At 38.7% G+C, this 12,876-nt stretch overlaps 1 protein-coding gene across 11 annotated transcripts in view; it reads right to left on the reverse strand.

The window, feature by feature from the left end:
- Positions 1–12,768, reverse strand: part of SMC2 (structural maintenance of chromosomes 2) — a 48,163-nt gene extending 35,395 nt beyond the window's left edge. Inside the window, exons 1-9 of one of the 11 annotated variants that reach the window (XM_055117776.2) lie at positions 11,801–12,768; positions 10,296–10,524; positions 9,551–9,700; positions 7,306–7,428; positions 6,193–6,231; positions 5,672–5,782; positions 5,442–5,486; positions 3,671–3,904; positions 3,291–3,440 (exon numbers count right to left, since the gene is read on the reverse strand). In XM_055117776.2, the coding sequence (XP_054973751.1) occupies positions 3,291–3,440; positions 3,671–3,904; positions 5,442–5,486; positions 5,672–5,782; positions 6,193–6,231; positions 7,306–7,428; positions 9,551–9,700; positions 10,296–10,463 (1,020 nt within the window). In that variant the 5' untranslated portion in view covers positions 10,464–10,524; positions 11,801–12,768. Of the gene's footprint in view, positions 1–3,290; positions 3,441–3,670; positions 3,905–5,441; positions 5,487–5,671; positions 5,783–6,192; positions 6,232–7,305; positions 7,429–9,550; positions 9,701–10,295; positions 10,567–11,008; positions 11,352–11,381 lie in introns of those variants that run through there. The other 10 variants (XM_055117777.2, XM_055117775.2, XM_055117781.2 and 7 more) reach the window with 10 other exon arrangements.
- Between the last annotated feature and the right edge of the window lie 108 nt (positions 12,769–12,876).

Consider the following 12,876-nt stretch of genomic DNA (forward strand, 5'->3'; position numbering starts at 1 on the left):
GGTAACATGATAAGATGTTAGATATGACATCCAGGACATTTCTGTCAAAGCCCATAGGGACAATCTGGTCCTGCTAGTAGTGAACTACCCTGGCATTCCTAATGTCACAGTGTACACCAACAGACCCCAACCCCTGGCTTACATGAGAGGACATAGCATCTGTCGCATAAAAGGGTGCTAAAAATGCCATTTTAACTTAACTGTGGCAAAACGTCATGATGAAAACTAACATAACCTCAGTGGGCAGGTCCCATTGGTGATGAAGGAAAGAGAATCAACTGGTGCAAGCCTTCTGTGTAGGAGCTTCATGAACAGTTTTGTATGGGAGAAATTGAACTTATGTAACTATACCACTAACGAGATTTAGCTGGCAAACGCCAATGCCTCCCTACCCATGAATGGGGTCACTGAATAGTAAAATGGGGGAAAGGGTGCTATGTGCATCCAAGGGCTACATCATTTTCCATGGGCAGTGCAGGAGTGACCTCAACAGAAGATGGGCAATGTCAGGCCTGGAAAGCGGGCAGACAGTGGGATCCTGTACGTTGGGCATGCTGGGGGATGCCGTTACATATCACTCCTAGAAATGAGATGCACCATAGGGCCAGCAGCCTAAAGCTGTACACCAGACTTACTCAGGACGTACCAAGAGGTTTTACTGACTCTGGGTTTAAGTGCTTTATAAAATCTTTGGTACCATATATAACATTGCCTTGGCAGCCCAGCAGATATCCCTTGGGAAAGTTGTTTTAGACAACTGCTCTAAACCTGTTTGTTAGCACAAGTGGGAAGAATACATGCGATTGCCAACACTTCCTGCTGTATCTAGATAAACACCTCAGGTATTACAGAGACACAAATACAGATCTGGAAGCAGGTCCGAAGGATCCTTCTTTGACCTCTTTAACAACTTCATACCTGGATTACCAGGATCCTGGGCTGAGTCAGTGCTCCAGGCAGGCCTGATCATCCTGCCTGTGGTCCTCCTGGGCACAGTGAAATGTATTCTGGCTATGGCTCAACAATATTGCAATGAGATTATGTCAGTCAGAGTGTTATATCCATCTAAGAAGACAAACCTCCTTCTCCTTCAGCTTCAGAGAAGTCTGTGGGCATAATAAAAGGACTAGTTTTGCTAGCGGGGATACCTAGATTGGAGGATAAACTACAGGACAACTCCTTAGGTGGCATTAGACTAAGCCAGTTCTTCCCTCTCTGGCTTACAGTTCTCAAGAATAACTGTAGAATGTGCTGTTAATGCAATATCCCAAGAAAGGGAGGCAATGGTTAGAAGAGCCAGGACTGTTCCTATCTGCTCCTCCAGCTGCCCTAAAACATAATCTCAATGCTTCAGCCCAGTGTCTCATGTTACTCTAGGGTATAAACTCAGAGCAGGCTGTTTTCTGGGGTCCCTCAGCTGCTGTGCAAGTTGGGCACATGCAAATAAAATTCAAACCACCCTAGGCAGCTTTTCTGAGCCTTGGGAGATCAGCTTGCAATGAATCCTAGACTTCTGTTTTCCCTTGTTGCCTATCAATAAGTAATAAATCCATTTCACATAAAATGTTGTGTATGAATGTGTTATGTCTGCTGGCTTCAGACAAGTTGGTAACCTGCACACAATAAACCTGCTTCATAGAGTTCAGGGAGTTAAGCCTGCTTATAGATTTGGAAGGCATCAACATACAGATGATATTTAGAGTTACAGAGCTGGATGAGACCACCTACGGTGTGAGAGTTTATAAAAGATATCAGAGTGCTAGCCTTAGGGCATACTAACATTAAGAGATCTAGAAGAAGAATAAGGGGATACAGAAAAGAAGGATGAAAAAGGAGCAATCAGTGTGTGAAGCTTAAGGACATGACAAGACTAAAGAAAAATGAACCCAAAACAAGGCAGGTCCACATGTTTAGAGCTTTACAAACCTCACCTAAAAAAAAAAAGTAATTGATGAATTGATTTCAGTTGTTGGATGCCACAACACAGACTGCTACAACACGTTCATATCACTTCAAAATTTTGTCTAAATTTTCCTCCACTGTTTCTTAATTCAACAATTGTATTTCTCTGCAAAAATATCTAACAGGGCAGTATAAAGAAATTATTTTCACAAAGTTAATTTTTTTTCAGTGAAAAGGCAAATGTATATCTTCACTGGGACAACAGAATCACCCTCAAAAGAAATGCCATAAGCTCCAAAAACACACCTACTCATCTACCTACATGTGAGACTATATACTTGACTCTTCTGTTACCATGGATGACCTATTCCTAGTTCTCGTGAAGGCGACCTCCTCTATACACTAGTTCCTATCCTACTTGCAGCTACTAAGGGGCCCTATTTTAACAACTCTCCCATCTCTCTCTCCTGAATCACAAATGACGACTTTTCTACTGGAACTTTTCTGTCAATATAGAATTTATTTATCCCATGTCAAATCAAGCCAAAAAAACTCTTCTGTATTACCCTCCAGTTACCTCCCTATTTATCCCTCTTTCAGAAAACTTCTCAAAAAGTTATCTATATTCACTTTTCTTTTTTCTGCCTTCATTCTGTGAGAGTATGAACACAATCTAATCAGGTACTCATGGCCACTTCTCCTTGAAACATCTTTTTTACCTGGACTCCAGGACAATTTACTGGCCTAATTTTCCTCACACTACTCAATCTCTTTTGAATGTTGAACTACCCTAACATTCAAATGTTGAAAGTATCCCAGGGCTCCAACCTTCTTATATGAACTTACAGCCTTGATCATTTTACCTAGTCTCATGGATTTAAATAACACCTATACATTGATGATGCCTCCAAATCTGTATTTTTGCCTGGATTCAATATTCATATAGTTAAGTACCTAATCAACATCACTACGCAAGATGTCTAACAGGCTCCTCAAGCCTATTATATTCATACTGTATTTCTTAAGCTTATCAAACCTGTTCTTCCTATTCTCCACTTACTTCAGTGGCTATCCAACTTAAAATCCCAAATTGTACTCTTTTTCCCCTACACTCCTAATCCCCTTCCCTGCTTTTTCTCCACATCAGTTATCACTCTATAACATGTTACATGTTTTATTTATTTTCTTTATTATCATTTCCCCCAATGGAATGAAGGTCCACAAGGCAAGGACTTTTGACCATTTGGTCCAGTTGTAACCACAGCCCAAACAACTGTACTTAGCTTATAGAAGACACTCACTAAATATTCATGGAATAGATAAATGTACACTAATGAGACTATATACTTGTCTACAAGTGGCACTAGTGGCACATTAAGCTCACTTACCTCAACCATATTTTTTTCCAGCTCTTTGCGTTTGCTTTCCTCACATGCCAGATTTTTCTTCTTGAGATCAAATGCGCTTTGAGATTTAGTATGAACTCGCTGAGCCTCTGCAAGAGCATCTTCTAAAGATCGAAGTATACCTCCAGTTTCCTATAATAAAATGCAGTCAATTCAATCACTTACATAAAATTTGTTCACATTGTCATTTTATTGTATGAGTTCTGTATCAAACACTTTTTTATAAGTTATTTCATTATCTTACTATAAGATTAACAAATCAATACGGAAGACAATGTCCAATGAATCCTAAATAGTTACTATATATAATTTAGTATGTTTTTCACAGAGTATATTATCGATTCTTATACATATGTTCAGACCTTATCTTTTCTTTTTTCCAATTCTTCTATTTCATGATTAAGTGCTTTTATTTTTTTATCATTCTCAGACAATTCTTCCTGAAGCTTTATAACTTTATCTTGCATTTCTTTTAATTCCTCAGCTGAGCGTACTTTGGTATCTTCAGCCAGCAAAAACTGATAAGCAATATATAAACGACTCAAATGTTCTATTTCTCTCATTACTTTTTGGTACTCCAAGTAGGACGATCTTTCCTGAAAGAGAAATCACAAAAAAAGAATAACTCAAAATTGTATTAAAAAAAAATTCAATTATGCAAGATGAAACAAATTTCTCATTACATAATAGATTTTATCCTGTATTAAACAATTATAGCATTTTAAATTGTAGGAAACTTTACGTAACATCAGAAGTCAGGACTTTCAGATAGCATTCTACCATCTCTAGTGAATCTTATTTGGCTATTTCTTCTAACATACACTTGGGTAGTTGAGCTTAACAAAGAAATATGGACATAAGGTTCATAAGCTAGTGTTAGACAACTTACACACCCACCATGATACACTATTAAATGGATTCTGTAGTAGTATTATCAAGATGCCTACTCTAATATACTTTGAAGCACTACTACAAGCACTCGCTTACATCATTACTAAACATGACTCCCATGAGGACCTACTGGGACCAGACAAAGTAATAACTAAAATCCTTAATTTATACATAAAAAACAAATTCAGAATGATTAAACGATCTGTCCATGTTGTTAGATTTAGAAAGCAATTGTGGCAAAATGAAGTCTAGGACCTAAGTTTAAATTCCTGATCTAGTATTTTCTACTAAATCATACATACAAAAAGGGTATCTTCAAGATTACAATTTTTCCAGTAAAATTTATACTACTATATGGATTCACAAGACAGCTCTGAGTAGTACCAAATTTCAATGAGCATTTAATAAATTCCTAAAAGGCTAGCTTTAAAAACGTCGTTTGGCTGGGCACAGTGGCTCACTCCTGTAATCCCAGCACTTTGCGAGGCCGAGGCAGGTGGATCACTTGAGCCCAGGAGTTCAAGACCAGCCTGAGAAACAATGAGAAACCCTGTCTCTACAAAAAAATAAACTAGCAGGGTGTGGTGGCATGCACCTGTAGTCCCAGCTACTCAGAAGGCTAAGGTGGGAGGATCCCTTGAGATCGGGAGGTGGAGGCTGCAGTGAGCTGTGATCACACCACTGCACTCCAGCCTGGGCGACAGTGAGACTAGTCTCAAGAAAAAGAAAACGTAGCTCATAAATGCATTTTTTGATGACATATTGTGCCATGTCTTTTGATAGTCAGGAGCTGCAAAGATTACAGAGAAAATCCAATCCTCTGTTTCAATACCTTTTGCTTACAAAATACCTTGATAGAAATAATTATAGTGATAGCCCCTCTTATCCTGGAAATTGTTCTCAATGAGGGTGTCTAAGAGTGCCTTATCTTTAAGAAATGTTGTTCCAGTCAATGCTAACTAACTAGGAAAATCCAGACTTGCTTAGCTTAAATAAAGTATTAAAATTCGGCATACCATTTTCTGAAACTATAAAAATTACTCTCCAATATCCTATGACTTAGTAGATAAGTGCATATCCTCTGTAAGCAGAACGCTGAGTTATGGCGTGCCAACTCTAATTCCTTATCTCATCGCAGGAAAAAAACCCCCAAGAAATAGTATCACTATGTGTATGATTTTGGATACAGCGCTGACTTTGAAAGACATTCTAATAGATTATCTTCACATATACAGAATATACCTCTTTTAATTTTTGAATGGTTGGAGTAATCTCTTCTTCAAGTATCTGGAAAATAAAGAAAAATCAGTATTTTCGCATGTAAAGTATCATTAAAATTTATTTGAAAGAGAAGTAGCAGGGATGACTATGGAAAACTGAACCAAGGAAAAAAATTTTTCCCTCTTTACAGCAAAAACTCTACATGCAAAATTACATTCTTCTCCGAAAATATTTTATATGAATTAAATTACCGTCTTAATTTCTTTCAGCTTAGCCTCCTTTTTTTCTATAGTTTTCTGTGCAGCTATTTTTTTGTATTCATACATCCTGGTTCCAGCTGCTTCTTCTATCATGGATAAAATCTGGAATGACAATTTTATTAATGTTTAGTATCCAAGACAATGTGTCCAACTGGAATTTACATTAAATATATCATTTTTGCCTTGACCTCACTAAACATCTTACCAAAATTTGGCCCAAATGAACCATATAAGTTAAATATAGTAATTTCACACAAACCTTTTCCTGTAGGCTTTTTCTGTAGGAATGAATTCTGACATGAAACACCAGCTAAGCAAGACTCCTTTATACAATCAAAATCAATTTTAATATTTGGGCATAGTGCCAAATATTACACAAATATACAACTGTCTTTACTAATCATTCCCAAATAATGTCTCCAAAAATTTTAATAGAATATTTAAAAATTGTCTGAAAGATTAAAGTAATATCTATACCAACTATTTTTAATGTCCATAAATAGTACTCTTACCTCTGGAGGTTTCATATTCAATACTTTTGTAATTCGGCCCTGAAAATAAAATAGCAAACTTACTAAGATAACAAATTACAGAAAATGTTTATCTGTACTGCCATTCATGTTTATCTAGACTGAAGCTGTTGTATCTCAATATACCAATCTTTGGGGGGTCTTTCCTCTATAATTCTTCTATGATTCTAGAATTTTCGAACTTTGCTATTCACTTTCTCACCAGTGATACAAATTATGGAAGTTATGAAATGATACAAATGAAATAATTCATTAAATGATACAAAGTTAACAAGGAACATGTTTCTGAGACAGTTAACATTAAGTAGAAATATTCAATTTTAAAACAGGTAAATATAAAAAGAAATTTCAGCATAATTAAAAAACTTTTAACATTTCTTTGAATGATAACCCTCCAGGATAATTTCACAAAACAGATGACATACTTCTAGGCCTCAAACAAAATAAAATATTTTACATCAATGCCAGAAAACCATTAAATTTATTCATTACCAAAAACAAATAAAGCAAAACACCTGCACACCCAGGTCTCAGAGAATTGTATTACTAGAATGTAGATTCACTTAAAGTAAAGTTTCAACTATGAAGGTGTGTAGTGGAAATATTTTTATTTTGGTCCCACTGAGATGCTCCCATCGACTTTACTATAATTCTCTCAAACGATAGCTGGATGGGTCAAATGAAGTAATGTAAATGTAAGATAAAATCAGCCTTTACTCCTCATTTGTGTGAGTCTCTAAGAAAATTACTCAAACTTTTATACTTGAAATATTAAGATGCATTAATCCAATAATTTAAAAGGATATATTATGGCTTTTTTTTTTTTACAGTTAACATGTATTGTTCTTTTAGTGACAAAATAAAAAGTCAACAAAAATTACTTCTAAACATTCTAGAGGAGTCAAAGGTCTATAATCCAGTAGAATATATCAGTGCAAGTAACTAAACCATATTTCTAAACAGATGGCCGGACACAGCACAATAGTAAATAAAAAGTATAAAATCCAAAACATAAAGTACTTCTATTTTAATTGCTTAAAAGTAAAAAATGTCGAAACTATTACAAAAGTGATATAAAGACCTCAAACGAAATACCTGCATGATGAGAAAGTGAGGGTTGTTAACATTAAGGCCAACAGAACAGAAGAGATCCTGTACTCTGGTGTTGTTGGCATTGACTCCATTGATTAAATATTTATTTCTACCACCAATAACCACCTATAAAAGAAAGCAATTTTTTAAATATTAATGTACATGCACACCTTGTGCTAGGATAAACTAAGTATATTAGCTTACGTTTATTTGCTCTGTCCGACTAGCAGTAAACAAAACCAATTCTGCATAAATAGTGGAACAAGTATGACATGGTCAAAAACACTAACTTGAGTCAGGACAACTAGTGTCTAATGCAGGTACTTTTGGTAACTAGTTATGTAATTACACACAAGCCTCCTACCCTGGCCTGCACCGGACTAGGTCTCCGAGGTAACTTCTAGCTTTATGTTTCCAAGTATATGTAGAACACACTTTCCTAGTTACTTTCTTTCTGTAATTTTTCTAGAGGCTTTCTCTACTTTTCAACAGGAATAGATGTCAGACAAAGTAGCTTAGTATCAATTCTTGACAAGACATGATTTATGACCATTTAAAAGAAAGGGTAATCACGGAGCTTCAGTATGGTTTCATTAAGTCATCCCAGACACCATACTCTACTATCACACTTAAATTGTCATTTATTGGGTATGACTGTCTCATCTACCAGATTGAAGTCCTTAAAGACAAGCTCTGTTTCTCATTCTTCTAACTGTACATCCCAGTACATTCAAGAACACCCAATATACATCAACTATTTAATAAATATTGAATAAATGTTAGTTCATTTCTTTTCCTGACAGGACTACTAGGTTGGTAGTTCATATATTAATGTATTTGAAGACACTTCTCTGACAAAAATTTTATAATTTTGGTGAAGATACAAGTTTATGGCCTGAATGAGGACAGGAACAATTAGGTAGATTATTAGTAAGAGACTTAGTGACAGTTCCTAAAGGATAAATATTTGATGGATGTCTAATGACATGGAACAGGATTCTGTCCTAACGTGGCCTACGTTTCTTTTTTTTTTTATTCAACCAGAGGCTTCCATTAAAATAGAGGAGAAAATCTGTAAGTGATAAATGGTAAGATGGACAGTAAATAGGAGTTGACAACATTTTTAAAAACAAAATCTTGGGCCAGGCGCCGTGGCTCACACCTGTAATCCTAGCACTTTGGGAGGCCAAGGCGGGCAGATCATGAGGTCAGGAGATTGAGACCACCCTGGCCAACATAGCGAAATCCCGTCTCTACTAAAAATACAAAAAAAAAAAAAAAAAAAAATTAGCCAGGTGTGGTGGTGGGCACCTGTAGTCCCAGCTACTCAGGAGGCTGAGGCAGAAGAATTTCTTGAACCCGGGAGATGGAGACCAGCCTGGGTAACAGAGCGAGACTCCGTCTCAGGAAAAAAAAAAAAAAAAAAACCTTGACAAGCTGAAAACACTGCCTGACTATATTAATAACACACCTAAAAAAAAATTGAGTGGTTTCAAGTAAATCTAATATGAATCCACAATGTATTATGAACACCCCAATGCTCTACTGGGAAAAATAAAAGTAGAATATCTAAAATGAAAGAATAACTCCAACTAGACCAATTTTGGTACACCCAATCTAAGGTGCCATTAAAAGAAAGAAAGATAGATGAATGCAGGAGCAGGGAGGGAAACTGGAGCATACTTGGTATAATCAGGCAAGTGAAGGAACTAAGAACAAACATCAAGTGAAAGACCTGGCAAGATTTCACTTAGAACTAAAACACATATACTTGCACATCACTTAAACACTGAAGTAGGGAATAAGTTAGATTTGCTCTTGGTGCTCTCAAGAGGACTAGGATTAATGAATAAAATTTGAAGACAGCAGACTCTGACAAAACTTGTAGCTGTAACTTTCTAATAAGACCTGTCCAAAAACAGAATGGGTTATCTCAGAAGATTGAAAGATCTCAAGTACACAGGTGTTCAAGAACAACCAAAGAAGATTCAAATATGGTTTAAGATTTCAGCATAGCTGAGTGCTTATACTGGATGAATAACTTTTCAGCTGTCTTTCAATCCTCTTAGTGATAGAATGTGCATGATCAAGATTTTAATATAAGGAAGACATTAAGGAATCTAGTCAGAATTTAAGGCACCAGTTTTGCTCATGAACTTTCTCTAGCACGTTTTGCAAAGGCATAGGGCCAAAAACCACATCAGACATAAAAGGTCTTAAGATATCCAAATGTTTAATTGCCACTCACCTGCCTTGTTACTGTGATTTCATCATGAACCTCAAATCCTAAAGGACTTTGCTTTTTGTCAGAATTATCAAAAGTGATTGACACAGAGGCTTTGGTAATACCAGCCTGCCCATTTTTGTAAACTAAATCTTGTAAATTAGAAGCCCGAACCTAAAATAAAATATGAAAAGTGTATCAATTACAAAACTCCCTACCGTACAAAGCAGCACTAAAAATGGGTCCCTTGCTGTTGGAAAACCCACCAACGTAGTGTCCATTAAGTAGACAAGGATAGGCAGCTGCATCCTCTGGCAAGAAAAACAAGGAAAACAGGCAACAACCTGCAATGGACACTTTTCTCTACAGAACCTTTTCAACCCTGAATTGAACTGTTTCCTATTCATTTTTTAATACAAAGTTACTTTGCAAGATATAAGGAAATACCATCCCAAAGATTTTCACTAGTCATTCAATCCATTAATAGGATTTGAAAAGGCATCATTACACAGGGTTGAAAATACTCTGGAATGAGACTGCTTTACAGTCAGAATGCCTGAGTTTTGAGGCACTGTTACTTCTAAACATCTCTAAGTTTCTATTTTCTCATCTAAAGGAGTAATATTACTTTCCTTAAAAGGTTGCAGTGAGGTGTAATTTACAAAAAGTATAAAAATACAAATGAAGAGAATATTGGGACGTCTCCAAAGTTCAGTGAGGATTCTCCTGCCAACTTAAATTCAAATAAATCAGAAATTTTGCACTTTACCTGAGACAGGTTGGAGATGCCCAGCAAAAAGCAGATGGAGTCCAATATGTTGGATTTCCCACTACCATTTAAGCCAGTGATAGCATTGAAGAGGGGGTCAAAACCATTGACTTCGGTCCTCTGAGCATAGGACTTGAATCCCTCTAGAATAATTGACTTAATATGCATTTTCGATACTGTCTTGGGTTAGCAAACCTCTGACAGGAATCAAACAGGCCACAAACCAGTTCTGTACGAAACAGAAATACCACCACCTAAGTGGAATGCAAACCTGGAATCATAATGAACACGAGGCAAAAACAGCAATGATAGGGTGATAGAAATAAAACAGCCACTTGACAAACTATCTTATCTGATGTAAAGACATCGTTCATCTACTCAAAAATACACCAGAGTTAGCCACTATCTGGAAATTAAACCATTCAACTGGGAAGTCTTAACTATTTCTTCTACCCGTTTTTCCAGGCTTGCCTTCTACTTTTATCATACTCTACCTAACAAAGACTATGGATTATTACATATCCCATTATCTTTGCCTATAATGTGCTTTTCTCTGATACTGACATAGCTTACTCTCTACTGCACTCACGTCTCTGCTCAAATGTCACCTTACTGGAGTCCTCCCTGACCTCCCTATGTCACCTCTCCACAATCCTTCACTCGGCTTTCTTTTTCCTTCATGGTACTTAAAGCTGATATTAGACGGTCATTACTTGTCTGTAAGTTCCCGCAGTGTCTTCACCTACGTCCGTCATTGCATCCCCGAATTGTGCTTGACTCCGGGAGGAGGGGAAGTCATTTAAGTATTTACTAGAGATGAGATGTATCTCATGTTCTCCAACTTCTTGCTTTTACTCAGGCTATTACCTCGCTTCTCCAGGCCTGTCTACACCTCTTCGCCCTACTCCAAGGTCGAACAGAAACTAGCCTTTATTTCTAAGGATCACCTAAGGTCACTCTGCCACTGGTCCCCCTCCCTACAGCCCCCGCGCCCCGCCTCCCGCCTCCCGCCTCCCGCCTCCCGCCTCCCGCCTCCCGCCTCCCGCCAGGAAGTCTGGCCGGGCCCAACCGGCCGTGCTCACGCACACGCCTCACCGCTGCCTCAGGCCAGGGGCTTGACGCACCCCAAAAGCTCCTCCGGGTCACAAAGGCAGGGAACAGGCCAACTCTCTAGCCGGGGCCGCTACGAAGCGAACTTCACCATAGCGGCTACAACACCTGCCACACCGCTCTCAACACCCGCGCCGGAACTATTTATTCCTTTGAATTTCGGCGCGAGCAAAGGACCCCACCTCCATTGCTTATTTCCTGTGCTGGTGCCTAGGAGCTGCCTGTCTTTAGGGTTCAATTTTTCCCCTACACTCGAAGGATTAAAGCCGCAGGGCAATAGAATGAGAGTCTCGATAATGGTAGCTCCGGGGACTCCCCGGCAGGGGCCTGGGCACTACAGGAGCCGATAGTGTATGTTCACACCGGCGTCCGGCACTCTATGGTCAGCCTCATACCTCGGCCCCGGGTCCTCGCGCTTCGCCAGCCCCGCCCCGCCTCGGTCCCTCTAGTACGCGTTAGGCACACTGCAGGCTCCGCCTTCTCCAGTCTGTGGTGCTGGCTGTGGCTTACTTTTCTCTCCTCAAAGCGACAGTTAGGAAGTGGAGAGGCATTCTATGAGTGTTCTCGTCGGTTCTGTTTTGGAAGCTTCAGAATCTTCTCGGGTTGGCTCAGATTGCTGCAAAATAAAAGCTGTACTTCGTTGGGGCCGGAGAGGCACCGTCCTTCGGGGTACTCTGGCCCGCGTCCTGGCTCCGCCCCGTCTTGGCTCCGCCCCGTGCTGGCTTCGGACCTCGCGGAGCCTTTTTATCTGAAGTTTCCACGTCGGAAAGGGATCGTAGTCTACCGAGAGCTGTTCCGAGCCCAGAGGAGAAATTGTGTGGTGCTAAATAGCTATTCATCTCCCTTATACCGGAAAGGGTTGTGATGATAAGCCGACCTAAACTGTTGGGGATTTTTTCTGGAAACCTTTTAAGACAGTTCATGTTACTGAGTTCTGAATATTAGGCTATATTGCAAGGGGCTTTTTAAAATCCACGTAGCAACCCTATGAAATCAGAAATTGCCCTCGTTTTACAAATGAGTTAAATGAGACCAAGTAAAAGGTTAAACAGCTTGTCTAGTAAGCTGGGATTTGTTCCCAGGCGGTCTAGCTCCAGATTGCATGCTTTTAAATACTAGGCTTCATGCATAGAATCTAGTACTATTAGCCGATCCTATTATTAGTATGTATTGTTCTTTAGGAAGAAAAAACGTGTCAGGATTGCTCACGTTTCCAAGCACGTTGATACTTAAGAGTTAGGAAGGGCTTAACTCCGAATGGGTATGGTGTTACCCTAAGTGAGGTTCAAAAAATGGTGTGGGCAACAATGCTATTTTGGAATGGCTTGATCCTTTTGGGCTTCCATAACAAAATATCATAGACTGGGTAGTTTATGAACCACAGAAGTTTATTCTTCACATTTCTGAAGGCTGGAATGTCACAATAAGGTGTGTCTAGGGAGGGGTGCTTTCTCTTTAGTGGATAGCACCT

Source organism: Pan paniscus, chromosome 11 (genome assembly GCF_029289425.2).
Source record: "Pan paniscus chromosome 11, NHGRI_mPanPan1-v2.0_pri, whole genome shotgun sequence".
In the NCBI taxonomy this organism is placed as follows: domain Eukaryota; kingdom Metazoa; phylum Chordata; class Mammalia; order Primates; family Hominidae; genus Pan; species Pan paniscus.